The sequence below is a fragment of the Larus michahellis genome, chromosome 3 (assembly GCF_964199755.1).
Source record: "Larus michahellis chromosome 3, bLarMic1.1, whole genome shotgun sequence".
NCBI classification, from domain to species: domain Eukaryota; kingdom Metazoa; phylum Chordata; class Aves; order Charadriiformes; family Laridae; genus Larus; species Larus michahellis.
Genome location: NC_133898.1, coordinates 11694825 through 11714362, shown reverse-complemented (window position 1 = coordinate 11714362; position 19538 = coordinate 11694825). Strand labels below are relative to the sequence as shown.

The 19538-nt window shown below is 37.3% G+C and overlaps 1 protein-coding gene across 23 annotated transcripts in view; it reads right to left on the bottom strand.

Moving 5' to 3' along the window:
* The window catches only part of CCDC88A (coiled-coil domain containing 88A), a 76589-nt gene that overhangs the window by 36470 nt on the left and 20581 nt on the right, over positions 1-19538 (bottom strand). For 21 of the 23 annotated variants that reach the window (XM_074578586.1, XM_074578589.1, XM_074578587.1 and 18 more), the window contains exons 5-13: positions 15693-15762; positions 11242-11300; positions 10590-10673; positions 9885-10025; positions 7877-8046; positions 4682-4763; positions 3840-3998; positions 1822-1968; positions 703-847 (exon numbers count right to left, since the gene is read on the bottom strand). In XM_074578586.1, the coding sequence (XP_074434687.1) occupies positions 703-847; positions 1822-1968; positions 3840-3998; positions 4682-4763; positions 7877-8046; positions 9885-10025; positions 10590-10673; positions 11242-11300; positions 15693-15762 (1057 nt within the window). Of the gene's footprint in view, positions 1-702; positions 848-1821; positions 1969-3839; positions 3999-4681; positions 4764-7876; positions 8047-9884; positions 10026-10589; positions 10674-11241; positions 11301-14945; positions 15169-15692; positions 15763-19538 lie in introns of all 23 variants that reach the window. The other 2 variants (XM_074578582.1, XM_074578583.1) reach the window with 1 other exon arrangement.

Sequence of the window (19538 nt, the reverse complement as noted above, 5' to 3'; positions counted from 1 at the left end):
AAGGTTACTCGTACCTGGAGTTCTTGGACTTTGCATTTTTAGACTTAAGAGGATTTAGAAGCCTTTGACAGTCCTCCAATACCTCCTGGGTGAATAGAGCTAGTTAGAATTAATGACCCATCCTCCTTACTCGACAGACAACACTGCAGATGCATAAAAAGAGATGTCCTACTCATCCTACATTTCCCAATCACAGCAGAGATTTGTTTCCTGCAACTGAGGACGTATCTTGAAATTTCCACAAATCTTTTGTATGGGATGCAGTGAATGACCAAGTATGCTATACTGGAAGAGTCAAAGTTTTTACTGTAGTTGTCTCTGCAAACAATTACTCTGAGGAGCCTTGACAAACCTTTCTTAAGAACAGTAAACAAGAAGACTCATGATCTGCGACTACACGATATAGACGTTCGAATGGCAATACGGTGTAAGTCCAAGGTATTTATAGGTTTTACACCTCTGATTAAGTGAACAAGAATCACAAGAACGAGACTTTTAATGTAGGATATATCTCCAAGGCCTGTGTGAAAAACACAAACACAACAAAAACAAACACAAATGTAACACTCAAACTGGTGCATCTCTCCGGAGGACAAAAGACACTGTACTTTAGAAGTCAGGAGCTGTAATTTCCTAATGCTGCCCAGCCTCTGAGCTTTCAATTTTTCTGTTTTATCAGTTTGCAAGTATTATTATGTTTACCTTCAGAAAGTTCAGTAGTCCTATTTATCTGTTCAAGTTCCCAGCCAAGATGCAATGATTCATCCATACTTTGTTTCTGAGCCATTTCTAGAGTCATATTTTCCTCCATGAGTTCCTCAATCTTCTTTCTGTCCATATCACGCTCCTTAAAAATTATTTCACATGTAACTTTTAAAAAAAATATGTCTCAACACACGCAAAATATTTGAGTATCTAGTATGCCACAGAGAAATGCCAAGCGCTTTTTCTGATTTGCTAATACATAGTGAGACACAGGGAAGAACAGGCAAAATAACGGAAAAATTAGAAAAGTGTAACAAGCAGTAAAGAAAAATACGCAGAGAAGAACCTCTTCTCATCATAACCTATGGTAATGACTACTTATTCTTTTTCAAAGTTCACTTCTCAGAACATCAGGAAAGAAAGTACGCACAATAAGCACAGCTTGGTAGCACACACAGAAAAAGAAATGGACAAAGAAGCAAAATTTTACCTTCTCTAAACTATCATAAGACTACTTTGACGCGAAAAGCTGTAACAGGACTGGGTCCGTGACAAGAGTGTCTTGCCCGGCTCTTTATAAACCCTTTTCCCTACCCATGCTACTTTAACAGGAATGAGTTACAGCTGCAGCTCTCGATATTTTGCAGCAAATGAAAGTAATCAGAAGATAATAATCTGTCACCCCTTAAGGAAAACTAAAAGAAAACACAAAGCACCCAGGGAAATCATGACTTTCTATTTTAGAATATTTAGGTTTTGGGGAAGAACTAGTTAAAATAACCTCTTTTATCTAAGTATTTAGTGACAACAGACTACCTTCACATTAAAAAAAAATTGATCTTATCATTCTTATTAATGAGTCTCTATTTCTTATCATATTTTAGCTGTCCAATTAAACACTGTACTGCCTTAAAAAGAGTACTGCCTTTGCAATTTTTCCTTCCCTAGGCAGAACCAAAGCTACTGCAGGAAACCGTATCTGGAAAGTTTTACAAAATCAAGACATTACCTTCCCCCTCTGCCACACCATTTTCACTGTAAGTTCTTATTTTGTTAAAAACAGAACTAAAATTCAATGTATATCAGTTGTCTTTGCCATTCTCCATTTATACTTACCATCTCCATATCATGTAATTTAGCTTTTAATTGTAGATTCTCTTTTTCTAACTCATGTAATTTATCAGAACGGGCTCGGGTCCCCTCTAATTGATCTTCCAACATTGTCTTTGTTTCTAGCAACACTTGATTGTCTTCCTTTAATTCCTGCAAGAAATAAGCAACAAAAAAAAAAAAAAATCACAACAAAAGTATTTCCTTATTCATACAAACTTTGATACACATCATAACTAGTTTTAGAAACATTACTCTAATGCCAAAACATTCATTTGGAAGCTGTAACAGATTTTTTGAAAGACAAATTTACAGCAATTTTACATAACTTAAGAGAAATTAAATAGTGCTTAAACCATTAAGAATAAATAAGGTGTTCAAAATTACAATCAAAACAAATATCTCTGTGATTTGAGATGTGATCTGGAAAGATGTATTGCACATACATGAACTACAGCTAAGCAAAAGGCTGACATCAAACAAAAAAATACAGGTGTCAGGCTCAACACAAACAAAAAGAAGTACTTCGCACACCATGTAATTGAATTGTGGAGCTTACTGCTACATGATTGTGTAGACGAAAAGGCTTACATGTGTTGAGAAGTTATCTAATTCGTGCAAGGGAAGGCCAAAAAGCTCAAAGGTACCACCTCTGAGTATGATTTTCCTAAGCAGAGACTGGTGGAGGCTGCGAGAGCACAACAGGAAAGTACCACCAAGTGCTTGCCCTGTTCCTTTACTCCCCTCTAAACACCTACTATTGGCCACTGTCAAAGACTGGAGACTGATGTAGATGTTCCTTTCAATCCATGACTTACTATCAGACCGAACTGTGATATGCTTTATTTCTGGTAAGTTTTGGATGAAGGATCTACAATTGAACATTAAAGAGACTTGGGTTTTGCCTTGCAGTTTTTCCCCTCTCATCAATAGTAGCTTTTATGAGTAGTAGCTATTTCATGCTGTGACATATGAAGTATACATTCATTAAAAAGTTACAAGTTTTAAACATTCAAAGAAAGAAGTCTCTTTCCAGAGGATCCTATATCACTGATCGTTAGTATTATGACACTTTTCAGACATGATAACTAGAATATTGGGGATATTCTATCATGTCTAGGCAGCAGTTCTGCGGGAAGAAAATCTGTAGGTCACCACAGATCAGTGTTGAGATGTTGCTTAGAAGCTGTTATATTAGAAAGCATAGAGAAAAGTAGACTTTCCACTCTATTCAGAGCTGGTGAAACCGTCTTAGGGACTCAATTTTAAGAAAGATATGAATTAAGACAGAACCTAGAGAAACGAAAAAACCCACACCTTGTAATAAAGAATGCTGTGGGGCTGTAGAGCGCAAAGAGCTAGAAGAGAGGACACCTGACATGCCACGCTCTTCAGAGAAGAAAAAGGCTGCCATGACAGACTGCCGACACATCATCACTTGGGTCTTAAAGCACCAATTAATGCCAAGCATTCATTTGGAGTGGTATGGATATATAAAAATACCTTCCCTAAAGCAGAAGGACTGAACGAGTTTCCCAAGTTCCCATCCAGGCCTGTGTCAGTATCAGTGCATCTTTCCTTGGTATATTTTATCCATGGAATGCCATCGTCCTATTCTCATTTATGTGTATAGCCACTCTCAACACTTGACTTAGAAAATTGCCTTCTATTAGAAGACCCACATAAGGGGAAAGGAATTATTACATTTATAGCATATTTTTAATTAATTCCTCCTTGGGTTTCTCAATACATAGCATATATCCTAAACAGAGGCTCCTACTGATCTTGCTACCTCAGAGCTATGGTGAATACCGCTGACCTTAAATGGAACTACATGCCATTAGACACAGGGACTCTTACCGAAAAACCTGTGATTTGTCACAAAAGACTGACTATCATACATCCCAGAGCAAGAAGCTGTAACAGTGTTTTTGCGTCCCAATGTTTAAGTCATCAAAATTACTTTGAAAAAGCTACAGCAAACAAAAAGTGATGGTTATTCGGTAATTTTTTCCTTAACGTACCTCCACTCTAGCTTTGTAGAATTCAATATCATGCAGCCTCTCTTTATACCGGCTGACTTCACTTTCAAGCTTGTCGACTCGAATTGCCTTCTCACGGAGAGCATCTAATTCATCTCTATACACTCTGGCAGAACGGGCATCTGAGAGTAAATTCATATTCTAGAAAGTATGAAAACAAGGAAATTAAAGGCAAGAATACTGGACAGTACATGCTGAAGGATAACACAACTGCTTCATTATTTCAGTTGGGGTTACAAAATAAACCACAGAAGGATATCATAAGTTAATTCTGAGAAAGGTAAAGAAAAAACCCATGTATTTTAGAGGTTCAGTCCACATGATGTATTTCCAAGAAAACTGCATTGGCCTTTTTCAAGGAGAGGTATTTACACATTTGTAAATTTCAAAACAGCACCTTTCTACTACAGATAATATTCTCAAATGACCCCCAATAATTTTATACACTCATATCCTAATAGTAAATGAATCATATGTTTTCCCTCAGACTTCAAAACATAAAGAAAACCAGACAAAATTTGAGTGCACTGTTTTTGAGAAGTATTCAGCGCACATACACTCACAGGATATGTTGGGGATAAATTGCTTGAATGTGGGGAAAAAATTAGAGAAGAAATACTAACTTAACTCAGAATATTCTTCCAGCATACTACACCAAATAAAGGAATAACTTACATAAGATCATGCTCAGACTGCAAAATTTAAAAATGCATGAAAATATACTTTCTAATACAAAAAAAAGCAGGGGAAAAATCATTCTGGTGGTGGCAGCTTTTTTTTTTTTGTCCACTTTTTTTTAAATTTTAAATTTACAAAACCCATACCTCTTGCTGAAGTCTCTTTAGTTCAGCTTCCATCTGTTCAAGTTCTTGTTTACAGTCAAGCAACTGCTCAGTCTTCTCCTCACTTAAAAGAGAAAACACAACACAATTAAACATGACTACAAAACTTGGTAATTATCATCTCATTTGAGAACAAAACATGGAGATTCATGAGACTTCCCTTATTTAACCCAGAATTTCATGGACATCAGACTGTAAAACTTAGGTATGCCATTATGCTTTAGATATTCTTTAGGTTTTAGTCTATATCTAATCTTTTTAATTTGGTCAGATTTTTCATAGTCCTTTAAACTGTCGTTCACTAAGATTTCATGCTTACGTGGGGCAGAAAACATTAGGGTATAAGGTATAATAAGTGATTCTTTTGTGATAAGGGATTTTTTTTTGGTAAAAAATACCCCAGAGAATACACATGAATGCGTACCAGGAGATTCACATCCAAAAGTAAACTTAGAATAATTTGAAAATATACATTGAGAAGGTCCAAATATTTTCCAGGAGAAGCAGACAATGGTCATTGATGCATCCTGTCACAAATCAAGTAAATCCAATTTTAAAAACACTTTCATATTTTTGTAATTTTTTTTTTCTTACAGAGAATAATTAAGGTTTTCAAGTGCCTTTGCTCATTAAAACAAGGTACTGCTTAATAACCTTAATTTTATGAAACGCATCATGAATTTTAATTTTATGGAAACACCACAGTGTCTACTTTAGTCTATTCAGAAATTTGTAATAAAAACAATTTGACATAGAATACTACAATTTTTACAAGACTCATTCCTAACATCCAGCTAACAATTATTTCTCAATGCTCAAAAAATGAGTTTGTTAAAAAATTAGTTCATTAAACAATGAGTAAGTGCAGGGGAAATATTTAATTCACTCAAAGACACAGAATACCTAATGTTCGAAATACAACTGCGCTTCAGAACAAACAGTATTCATGGTCGAAAAAGCCTGCCATATCCAAAATGTTATACCCTTGAAAGATATATTGCATATTCAAACATGTTACTATATAATTTAATATTTTGGAATACAAGTATGAAACAAAACAGAAGTAAAAAAGGGGGAAATAAGAGAATTTAATGGACTGAAATCTGCAATACGATCTAAAAGTAATCATACTTACAAAAATTAATTTGTTTTAAATAAAACTAGAACAGTTATTTTAAGAAATGAGCCAGTCTCACAATGAATGACCTTTTTGCAACCATACATAGTTTCAAAAAGGTCATCGACAGCCTACAAGTATACAAGGGTTCACCTGCAACACCACTGTCCACAGTAAATATCAAAGCTTTCCCTCTACATGGGTGTTCAGAAATCATACAGAAATATAAATGTATTCTGTATTATGTTAGATACGACAAATTTTCTATTAACATTCATGTTCCTATACTGTTTTTCTATATAGAAACACACAGGACTTCATACAGAAAACCAGGTGTGCAATTTCCAGTTCTGGAGTTTCTATATTATAAGCCTCAAATTGCTGTTTTGCATCCAACTGTTGGTATATGGTGCTGCAAAGAAAAATAATCTTTACAGATCTTTTGTACGAAATTATATTAGCTGCAGTGCATGCTAAACCAGATATGAAGGTTCATTGCCAAAACTAGATTATAAATAAATTCGAAGCTGAATATTTTCAACTCTGGAACAAATCTAATTTTGCCAAATAAATGCAGCATTTAATAGCAAATGCTACAGACAGAAGTTCATTTATAAACTCTAGTATTTTAAATATACTGCTACGTGTAAAGGAAATTTATTTACAAATTGAATTCAAATAGGAGTGCAAAATGTGAAATGTTCCGAGCCATCACTGTTGCCCTAATTGCATGCTTCAGCTACCGACTAGAGAGGATTGTACTAAATTATACAGAACATACCAGTGTTCACTGTTTAGGCTATCTATTAACTGTCAATCAAACTAATAACAGCAATTTTTTCACTAATTTTCTTGGTGCAGCTGTTTATAGAATATCCTGGGCGGGCTCATTTCAGTAGACACATAATAATACAGACATCAGAAAAAAAGAGCCGTATCTTTTTGTCCTCTGCTCTTCATGAAGACCGAGATGTAGTGGGGGAAGGGGATCCTCTGAGTAAATCAACCAGATACTTAATCCAGCCAGCTAGAGATGATCTGATCAACAGACTCTGGTAAGAGCAGACCAGCAAGCTGATAATTGTGACTTTATGCTACCTTCAACTTTTAACTTAATTTTACCCGTCTCCACGAGATGAAAAACCTTTATTTGTGCTGTTTCTAAACTATAGGCAAGTTACTATACGTATTGAATCTTTTCAGAACCAACATTTGCATTTTAAGTTTAAACTGCACATACCCCACTCTGCTAAAAGAGCATTACACATTGCTATAGGGAGAAACAGATTCTCCACTGGCCTACTATCATTCTTCCTCTTTAAATAACTCTTCATTACTGCCCAGATTTATTCCTAAACTATGAAGACAGACTAAGTACCCACTGATACTTACCGAATCAGTTTTCTTCATAAAATAGAAGGAATAAAAAAGATTTTCATTAGAACATGAAAAACCAAGACAGAAAGATCTTTGTTACCATGTGAGTGGTTTTTCATGGTACTTGGGTGAGGTGAAGGAGGGGAACATACCCCTTAGCCAAGGGGTCAGCCCCAGGGGGAGCAGAGAGCGCTCCCTTAACTGGATGAACGTAGCAAGTTGGAAACTGTATGAAACCATAACTGACCCAGGCTATAAAATTTACTCGTTTTACAAACTACATTACTCCTCAAACACAAATAACCACCCCTGCCAGTAAATGCAAGGTCTGATCGCTCAAACATAGTTTCTTTTTCAGAAAGTTCAGAGCACAAGAGATACAAAATTACCATAGCACTAGTTCACTGATTTCAGCATGCTTAAGGTTAAAACATCAATATAGTTCATAATACAGATCAAGACAAACCCAGATGAAAAGCTGTATTTGGACAGCGGTCCACAAATATGCTTACACGCTAAGAACATGTTTCCTGGGGTGCAATAACTAAAAAAAGGATTGAAAACTAATTTACAGTTTGAAAGAATGAAGAATTCGTCTAGGTTTTGCCCTACTTTGTGCAAAATCAACACAATTTTAAAAGCCTGCGACTCTTAACGCACTTCTGCCATCTGCATGTACTCACAGCTCTTGCCTCAGCCTTCTGATCTTTGCTTTGGCGTCTGCCAGCTCCACCGACAGGTGCTGCCTGCTTTCAGTGCGCTTCATGCCCGGAGACCCACACGGTGACTGTGCTGCTGATGCATGAGGTAGGAAACGGAGACAGTCGCGTTCTTCTGAGAGCTCGATGATAGTCTAAGGAATTATTAAAAAATAAAAAAAAATAAACAAAAACAGAGAGAGGAAAAAAGGCACAGAATTGCATTCAGAGCACCCTTTATGTCAGAAACTAGTATCATTCACTGCCTTAACAAATCGAAGACTGAAATGAAGCAAGAATAATGGAAAAGTTTTGCCATAAAAGAAGTTAGAAGCCCTACGTTCACCTCTATACTTAAAGCAAATAGTCACAGCTATTTAACAGAACCATTTGGCTATTCTTAAAACTACTCAAATTTGGACTTCCAAGTCACAGAAACATAGGATCGTTTAGACTGGAAAATTACCTGTAAGATCATTGAGTGCAACCATTAACCTAACACTGACAAAACCACCACTAAGCCATGTCCCTCAGCACCATGTCTACCCGTCTTTTATAAATACCTCCAGGGATGGCAACTCAACTCCTTCCCTGGGCAGCCTGTTCCAATGCTTGATAACCCTTTTGGTATAGAAATTTTTCCTAATACCCATCCTAAACCTCCACTGGCGCAACTTGAGGCCGTCTCCTCTTGTCCTATCGCCTGTTCCTTGGGAGAAGAGAGACCGACCCCCCCTGGCTATCCCCTCCTTTCAGGGAGTTCTAGAGAGCGAGAAAGTCTCCCCTCAGCCCCCTTTTCTCCAGGCTGAACACCCCTCGCTCCCTCAGCCACTCCTCACAGGACTTGTGCTCCAGACCCCTCACCAGCTCTGTTGCCCCTCTCTGGACACGCTCCAGCCCCTCAATGTCCCTCCTGTAGTGAGGGGCCCAAAACTGGACACAGCACTCAAGGTGGGGCCTCACCAGTGCCCAGTAGAGGGGGACAATCACTGCCCTGGTCGTCCTGGCCACACTAGTGCTGACACAGGCTAGGATGCTGTTGGCCCTCTTGGCCACCTGGGCACACTGCCACAAAATTATCAGTGCTTAGAAACGGATGGATAATGAAATGGCATGAATTCCTTGAACATGAGCATAAATATAAATCTCTAAAGAAACTGGTGTTCTTCAGTGAGCAGCAGCATCCTTGTCAACTGCATAAAGCATCAGACCTATAGCAATATTCCTGTTTCATCATATAAATAGAGTTGTTATCCTAATATGAAGATGTCTTGTTTTTTAAAGTTACTTTTCCTTTGCATTGCAAAACAGGATTACCACACATCCGCTCCCCTCACGGTCAAGTTTCAGTTTTACTCTCATCAAGGGAGTGAACTGGAAAGACAGTTGCTAACTGTCAAAGGAATATTTGGAATAATTGCAATATGAACATATCCACCCTCTACTGAGGGGCAAATCTGAGACCACCAAGATGATTTATAACTCACAATTTTTTTTAAATACATTTCTGTTTCTTGATTCGCACACAGTACAACGATTGTACCTCGCGATAAGCTTGTAAGACTTCATCTCCTAGCACGATTTCTGCTCCAGTTCACTCAAAGCTGTACAATACGATACAGTAATGTAACAGGCACCTTTCAGTGACTGGCTTGCAAACTGACAGGTTACCGACTCCTGGAAACTTCAGCCGATAGAGATTTGGATTTTCTGTTTTCAACAGCAGATGAATGTTATTTAAAGTTGTTTCGGATGCTGGTCACATGAAGAAGATCATCTGCTATTATCTTTTCTAGTTTGCCACAGTATTCAACAACTAGTATGCACACCATAACTACCTCAAACAACTTTCTGGCAGTAAGGAATCCTTGCTTAAATATGCTAACAGAACATATATTAAACTACTAGTTATAAAAATGGTTATAGTTATAAAAGATGTATAATTTTCAAAATATTTCTTATATTTCTCTTGTGCAACAAACCACATCTGTACCTCTGAGTGTTCATCTCTCTCATCTATAAGTCTTTTTAAATGTAACGCCATATTTTTCAGGAGAGGTTCAACATATTCTTGTGTCAATACAATGACATCCATCCACTGCAGATCAAACACATTTTCCTGATTATGAGTCACCTACACGGAATGAAATGGAAGAGAAAAAAAACACCCTCTTTAAATTATAAGAGTAGAAAGGAAGCCTAAAAAAATAAAGCTGAAACTCTATGGGTTAAATTCTCTAGAAAAGGTATGAAAAAATTATTTAAAATAGATTAAATTGTATGTTATGGAATAGTTTCTCATCTACCTGAAAGTAATAACTTGTACTTCTGGCAAAATAAAAAGCCAAAGCTGACTATGACATAATATACATTACGTATCACATACATGGGATTTGAACTCTATGCTATAAATAAGTTCGTATACGAAAATTTCACTAAATTTCCTGTAATTCTAAGAAATTATTGGAGCAACATATTTGCCCCTTAGTACTGTTTTAACAATGTAATCCAAAAGAGCTTGATCGTGAAATCTTTCTGTGAATCAAGCTAAAAAAGAAAGGCATTTTTTGCTTACTAAAAACAATAGTTACAGAAATCACGTATTTCATGTACTTGCTTTTGAAAAGCTCGATTACTCTTCTTACAATACAATATTCTACCTTCAAAAAAAATTAAAAGCACAAAAATAATAATGTACCTCTTGAATATGGGCTGCAACAGCTGCTCTTGTGTCAAAATCCAGACCTTGGATTCTTTCAATAAATTCTTCTTTTTTCTGACACTAAAAATAAAGGTATCTGTTTTATACAGGTACATATATAAAAAAACATTCACAAGTATTTTCATTCTTCCTTTTTATTTCTAAGAGATAAACATGATAAATCTGAAATTATAATGATCACGTTGCTAAATTATTTTCCAATAATTCTGCTGACTGATAAACCCTTAGTTTATGCCATGTTACAGTAATTATAACAACTTTCAACACTAATAAAATTATAAAGAAAAAACAGCTACTGAAAAGGGGGAAGAAAGAGGTTTCTCAAATTAGCTACTTATCAAAATTTTCTTCCTTTCTTTACAGTATCAGGTGAAGTAACACTAGTGCAATTAATAAACTATTAGAAATTCTACATACACAGTTTGCTATATTCATTCAATAAAATGTAAGAAGTGTACAGCTGTAGCCATTTTAACTGTAAGAATATCCATATTTTCAAGGAAGGCGATCGTACGGCTATAGGAAAGAAGGTCAAAATTATACACCACCTCAGGTATTAAAATAGTAGGAAAAGAGATAGGTAACACTTAAATAATTTCATACAGATATAAACTTATACCAAACCTACCTGAACCGCACAACCAAGTAAAAGCAGGAGGAGTTTTTTTATTTCTTCAGTACCTGGCTCTAAGTAGAAAACAAGAACAAAAATATGGTAGGTGTAAAATGGTAATTTGAGTTTCTTCCCCTACCCCTCAGAAAACATCAGGTTTTCTCATTACTTTCATATAATTTATGTTAACCTATCTTAAAAAGATGAAGAAACCCCCATCTGTCCAGCTTTCAGCTTAGTCCTTTTTGCCATTTAACTGCCAACTTTCATCGTTAACAAACAGCTTAACATCCACAATAGTTCCAAATGGAAAAACCATAATTTCAGCCCTTTGTGCAGCAAAACATAGGGGTGACATTTTCAAAAGTGCTTTGGAGACCTACAATCAAGTTTTCAACTGTAATCTCAGGTATCTCAAGATACTTACAAACATGCTTAAATTATGTGCCACCCCTATGCTGTAAGAGGTAGGGGACAAGTTGTTTTAAACTATTTTATAAAGCTGTATTAGATATTCTAATCTAAACATCTAAAAAATCAAAATGTATTTTCAAATCTGGCTTTAAGCATCTTAATCTCCTAAAGAAGCTTAAGTTAAAGAACTCTGTTTACAGATTAGTAAGGATGTTTCTTACTTTTTACACTCAGAATGTCCTCGTCCTGCTACTAAGTATATGCTCTATCTAGAATATAAGCAACCATAAAGCAAATGCTGTAGGAATGGCAAAACAGCTTAGGCTAGTTGGAACTAAAGTCTATATGGTCATATATCATTTTGCTTTACTGAAACAGAAAACACCATCCATGGGGCTATCTAGGCATGAAAGGGTCCTAATAGCATCCTTTCTGCAATATACTCTGGATTACAGCCAACAGCTTATTCCATTGTTAGCTAACCAGACAAAAGCTATGCTGTCAAACGTAATAATGCTGGGTCTGGCTAGAAATCTGACCTTTATTCTGCAAAAGTGTGCTCTGCACCACAGCTGGTGTGACCACTACCATCCCAAACAGACTGACTCAGTCCCAAGAGCAAACACGGCAGTGAATGTCTAGCACGGACTAAGGTATGCACGGTCGTTCTTGAACTTGACCCAAGTTACTGAAGTCCCTTTTTTTAAAGGGCTACGTTGGTAATCACAGATGAGGTCCAATGATCATGAGATGATTATCAGCATCTGAAAGAAAGCTCAACCAGAACCTTCTTTCCAGAGTGGCAGTTTGCAGTCTTCTACATTGGGCAACTAAGTCTATTTTGGATGAACCCCCACATATGAAAGACGTAACCATTCACTTACAAGCACTTGAAAAATTGTCCTCTGATTTGATCCACTACAGTGTTTTGTAAGTGAAGCAAATGTAAAATCCTTCTCAAAGAGTTACACATGAGGTAATCTTGATCAAAAGAGGAAAGCAAAAAGAAATCAAGAAAATACCTAAAAGGACACAGAACACTCAGTAACTTCCGACTAGCTTTCAGTAAAGAGTCAAGCCTGCTGCCATGAAGCAGAGATTAAAGGCAGATGCTAAGCTTCTCCACCTTCCTCATAGCTTCAGGAGTTCTCTGTACATTATATTAACTGGAGAGCCCTTTTTTCAACATTGACTCAATCTGCTTCTTTTAGAGGCAGATACATATAATTCCAATGAACATGCAATGTTTAAATTTTTCAAAAGAGGTTTGTCAAGTAGATATGTTAAAAAGAACATGAACTCAAATGGGAGATCTTTAATCACTGATACATTCTTGTATCCCAAAAACTTCAGCTGTGAAGTCTTTAATATAGAAACAGAAAACATCAATGACCATATTTCAACAGAAGCACACTACTTCAGCTACAGAAGGGGAATTCCACCTGGCTGCCTGTCTTATTCAATAAGGGTTAACCAGAATTCTGTAAAAGAAGGAATCCATCCCAGTGTCTTGCATCCTACATTCACTTAAGCCCAATAAATTAATTAGGGGGTTTTTTTAAGCAATCCCTGAGCTTCTCTTTGAGCGCTTATTTGCTCACTGCTTCAGCATCTCTTGACTAGCTTTCAAAAGCCTACCTGAATGTTGTTTCCAAATCTCTGCCTCACATTCCCTAAGAGAACGCAGCAAAATATTGAACAACCTCCGCTTCCCACTGCTACCAACCATCTTGCCTGTTTTTCTTCCTTTTTCTCCATCACAAATACAGAAATAGATCATTCTTTTCTACACCCTCCAACTTGCTACATGAACTTTGTCCCTACGCTACCCTACCCTACCCTATCCTTTGATCTTCCCTGCACTCACTCTGATCCCTGACTTTTATGCCCTCTGTAGCCTTCCATCCTCCCCTGGCTTGCTCCCTTAGAAATATGAACTTGTTTCAGTCCTCTCCCTTCCCTCGTGAAAGAACATCCACCTCATCATTATCTCCTTTCTCCTTTTCCTCTGTAATTTAACATTTACAGTCACAGGCTGTAGCTTGTCTCCTCCGGTTTTCTCCTCAAACTGGCTTCCTGCCAATTAGCTCAACTGAAATGTTTCTTGATAAAGTCTCTGATGACCTCTTTTTTACCAAAGCTCAACTCCAGCATTCTATCTGCATTTCCCTTGATTAGCCAACTGCCTCTGACACAGGCAAACACGTTTCTCATCCTGAAATCTTATCTGCCCTTGCCTTCTGCAATTTGTCATCTTCTGCTACTTCTTTACTAATCATTCCTTAAGTGCGAAGTAGTGCAAAGGCAATAAACTGGGACACACTTATGAAAAAAATCACAGCTACAGCCTAAGCTTTAGTGGACAAATCCTACTCGCTATCAGAGAATCAACTTTTACTACGGGGGCTTGCCTTGATGCAATCAGATTTACATAGCAAGTCTCTCAAAAGGTCACCAATTTCACTATGCTTGCCCAACAAAGGAAAAAAGCATAAAAGTCCCTGTAGAGATGAGGTCCTCTTCTAATTGACCCAGCAAGAGCAGTCTTAACTTTCACAGGGGAAAGGTTCTGGATGGAACCCAAAGCAACAGATCTATCTTCTGATTCAGATCAAACTCCCTGATGAATTGAAGCAGGAATCTGAAACATCTTCAAGAATATTGTCCATACATAACAAATATTTTTAATATGTCAACTATGCTACAATACAGTCTGTATTTTCTCAAAAATCCAGTAACGTCCTCACAGGAGAGCAATGTGTACACCACCAGAGGTTCCGGTTGCCAAACCACAAAAGCTACATAGACTGAGCTGAGGTCCCAAAACCGGAAGAAGCTTTCTTATTAATTAAAACACAGGTTTTCACGTTTACAACTCAATACTAAATTAACTTTGTGAGGTTTTGTAGTGCATTTTTAATACAATTTCATCCTATATGAGACGATATTGCTAAGGTATATTTTTTCTCAGTATCTTCTTGGTGCATATCATAGATTAGAGCATCTACACATATAAAAACTTAAAAGGCTGTGACCTCAGAAGCAAAAGCAGCAATATTCAAAAGCAGAAAGTAAATAAAAAAAAATTAAATCAAGATACCTACATAAATGGGATATATGCAGATGCGACATGGAAAATATCAACATTATGAACCCTGGAATTGAAGAGTGAGGTAACACAGATGGTTCTTCTTGCTCATGACAAAAATCTTGTCTCACACACATGGAAGCATGGCATAGAAGACATCTTAAATAAATAAAAACAGCCAGGGGAAGCTACAGAGCCTGTTAGAGCAGTTCCTAACCTCTCTGCTGAGGTGCTAGAACATCAGAGGTAGAACACATGGGACACATTAGACCCAAGTAAATAAATTCTGCCCAATCCATAGTGGCTCCATGCAGGCCAGGTGTGTCTGCTCCGTGCTTCTGGAATTGAGAGCATGGTGCAGAGATTCCCAAGTGGCTGTGGATAGTCAGCTGGGTCCATACAGGCTAATTGTCTCGGTCTGAAAATTGCAACTCTCAGAGCTGGAAGCAGAGAAGGTGGGAGCATGGAGAAGACAGCGTCAGTTCAGGGGAGAAAGCAAGAAGGTAACTGCAATATTTTTCAGGTAATGATGCAAGAGAAGCAGGAGAGTTTGGGGGAGGGAAAAACAAGGATTAGAGTTGGATCAAGTGAGATGGATTGAACTGTCAATTTTCTTGGGGTGGCTTAGGTAAAGAAAGTTGAAAGCATAGTAGCTGGGAATACATGAAACTTATACTTTGTCATATCAGTGGCTCATTGGTTGTTGGAAAACGCACTTCGTTTCAGTATAAATCCTAATGAAAGCCAGTGCTGAGGTTTGGACAGCACACATATTTGTAAAGTGTGGACCTTTGGTGTGAACAAAGAAAATGTTACTCATCATCATTAAACCACTTATTTGCTAAAAGAATTTATACACAGTCTTCTTTTGAAAAGCTCAATCCTATATGAATTTTATTTCCAGTGAAATAATACAAATTATTACACCAATACAAATTTTCATCTTAGTTAAAAATAAACTTACCAGAAAAAGGATTTTTGCCAATTATTAATACATTTGGCAAAGACATCATGATCAACTGCTGCAAACTCTCCTACAAAAGTCAATTAAAATATTATTTAAATCATATGTATTGAATGAAAGCAAACATCAAATGCTAACCACCACTAAAGAGAGATTAGTATTACATGAGTAGTTTAAAATTTTTCATGTCTTCATACATACATGTTCAATACTTAAATTATTTGGACTCCAATTAAAAAAAACATACAAGTATGAATTACTTCCATAAAAGCCTTGTTTTATTGGTTTGCAAGACCAACACAGTAAAATCTCAACGTAGTAAAATCCTCTCATGGCAATGAGCTGGCTTATGGATTTTAAGCTAACTAGATCCTCAGTGTCTCAGAACGTAGCAAAACTCCTTTAAATTATAAGTGTTCACGTTTCTCTGACTAGCTTATTGATAGATGTTTATTTTATTGGCTCTAAGTTGCATTTATACTACAAAAGATCAATTTCCTCTATTTCATGTCCATAGTCTCGGTGGCCTCACCAAAATGTGGTTGTGAAAATTACAGGTTTTTCTGCCGCAGTTATGCTGGGACAATCCTGAGTATAAAGGTACAAAATCCTATTTGCATCATCAGGCAGAGTTTTAGTTTGGTAAGTTCCACACACCCGAGCCGCAGCTTGGCCTATCTATTCTATAGATCGTATCAATGGATAGTTTCTGTCAGCCAGTAATGGCTGTAATCAGGTCAAATCCCCAGTCTAGACAGAGCCTAATTCTTCTGAAGCAGAGTAGTCTTCCTCCTGTTCCCAGATGTTTATTCACAGCAGATGCCATCCTATCAGCAGCTCTGGAGTCATGTTTTTTGCTTGCCCACAGGGACAGATTCATTCATTAATACATAAAATGTTCATACTCAAAAGCAACGTATTCCAGAACCATCACTACTTTACATCCAAAAGGTACATGCTAGGTGTCATATTGTGAGCTAAAAACATAACGTAAGTCAATTCATTTTATGTCAAATTTGAAAAATGACAGTATTACTTGAAAAACACCTGTGGAAACTATTAGCTATAGCTATTCTTGAAAGTTCTCACCAGTTAATATAGGACATGAAAAATTCTATCTGCATTGATTAATACTAGACTGAAGTATTTTCAAAAGACTAGATTAATACTCTCATTGTACATGCCTAAGATAAATTATAAGGAGAGACCTACTCAAATATCATGAATTTCAATCAACTACGACTCTTGTACTTCTGAGATCTTGATACAGACAATTTTCAAATAAAAAAAAAAAATATATGAAGTATACCACAGAAGGTTTTAATCAGTAAAGAACAGATAAAATATAAGGAATTCAATGAGTATTTATAGGTACTACAAAAGAAAATCACATGCTTTAAAAAGTGGGGGCTTGGTGGCTTTTTTATTGTGCGTTTTTTTGTAATAGCTCAAATAATTCCATGATGCTATTATAAAGCTTTTCTTACTGTGAAGCAGAGTCCAAGCAGGGGTAGCCAAGAAACGTGTCCTCTATGGAGTAATGACACTATTACCTCTTTTCTTATAACACCTCTACCTTGCTTCAAAGATGTCTACCACCTTTTCTGTCACACAGTGTTAACTTCATCAGTAAGCTCAGTGCCACTGCTCTCAATTTGTGTTTACTTTTGAAATTACTGCTTCTATTAAAAACCTGAAACTGGAACCCATGTGTCCCAAAATTCACTTATTTCTTTTAACTGTTGTTTAACCTGCAAAAATAAACTAAGCCTATTTACAAAATTCTGCCTCGCGTGTTCAAAACTTTTAGAGTTTGTTAGCATTTATTTTATTAAAGACTCACACATCATGTGTCAAATGACGCTGACAGAGCACCCATGGGAGTCATGGGAGCTCACTGTATTAAACCTCTCAAGTCCACCAAAACGTAAAGGGCTATCAGTTCTGACCAGCTGCTGAGAACAATTCCACAATCTTACTTTGCCAGGAAACGCGTAGGCTCAAAAGACTGATTTGGGACCTAGCTAAAGGTTCGTGATGCTGTAGAGAAGTAAAGAAGCTTCCTTGGAAAAAGAAGACACAATTGTAATTAGAGAAGAACAAAGATGATGAGACCCCCACCTGGGGCACTGTGTCCAGCTCTGGAGCCCTCAGCACAGGAAAGACATGGGCCTGTTGGAGCAGGTCCAGAGGAGGCCACAAAAATGATCAGAGGGCTGGAGCCCCTCTGCTGTGAGGACAGGCTGAGAGAGTTGGGGGTGTTCAGCCTAGAGAAGAGAAGGCTCCAGGGAGACCTTACTGCAGCATTTCAGTACTTAAAGGGGGCCTACAGGAAAGATGGGGACAAACTTTTTAGCAGGGCCTGTTGCAATAGCACAAAGGGTGATGGCTTTAAATTAGAAGACAGTAGATTTAGACTAGATAGAAGGAAGAAATGTTTTACGCTGAGGGTGGTGAAACACTGGAACAGGTTGCCCAGAGAGGTGGTAGATGCCCCATCCCTGGAACATTCCTGGTCAGGTTCAATGGGGCTCAGAGAAACCTGGTCTAGTTGAAGATGTCCCCGCTCATGGCAGTGGGGTCTGACTAGATGACCTTTAAAGGTCCCTTCCAACCCAAACCATTCTCTGGTTCTAAAGGTAAACTACCAAAACGCAAATGATTCTGCCTGGCACTGTTGCATTAGAACAGGCTGACACTGTATGGCCAGAGAAGCATAGGGAATTACTTGAATTCAAATAAAGTCAGTGTTTATGCCTTCTGTTGCACCAGTTGTGACACACTAATGCCCAGTCAAAAATGACTACCATCAGGAAACGGAAAAGCATACCGGTCTTAGCAGGCAGCATTTATACCCACATACAGTACCTGCCAAGAAAAGAACAGTGTGAAGTACGCCCACGCACAAAGCGCTAGCTAAAAAGATGTACGGTGGTTGACCACGGCAGTAAGTGACAGCTGGGAATTTTCATTGCACTGTAGAGTTTTTGAGAACGTATACTATGTGTGTACACATGAGGAAAAGCATCCAACAGCAGAGGCTCTGCCATGACACACTTGCTGTAAGAGGCAAATCAAGAGATTTTCTCCCAGATCGGGACTCTCCTGGCAGAAAGGTTCAGGGAAGCATGGAAGGACACTAGAAGACACACTATTAGGGACATGGGAGATATCTGCAGTGTCCTACTGTAGCGTGTCCATGTGTACTTCGACACCACTCTGTCCAGGCTCTGCATCTAGAAGGCATAGGACAAGCTCTTCCTTACCACACAAAACACACACAAATTCAACGGCTATTTCACAGCTCTAAATTAGCCTATCAACACATTTACTACAAAATCCCATTTAATTGTTATCACCTCACTGTTTTTTTTCCTACTGAAAATCAAATTAATTCTAAAATCAATCAATTTCATCCCATTTTCCTTACAAAGACTCTATTGACAGACTAAATGCACACGTAATAATTTCTCTCATAGGCAGAAAACTTGCTTCGATTCAGAAAATACCAACCAATGCTGCTTAATGTACTATATGAGTAAATCGAACATGCAGAATACCTATTATATTAATTTCTCTTAGGCAGAAAACTTGCTTCGATTCAGAAAATACCAACCAATGCTGCTTAATGTACTATATAAGTAATCAAACATGCAGAATACCTATTATATAAGCAGACCATCATTCACATACGAGTGTTTCCAGACTACTACTGTAGCTGTAAGTTTGATAGGGATAAAAAATTTGACCAGATTTATAAACGAGACCATCAATACAAGTATCTCAAAATATTCATCTTATTTTTGTTACCCTTAAAGGCATAATTATAAAAAAAAACACTTAAAA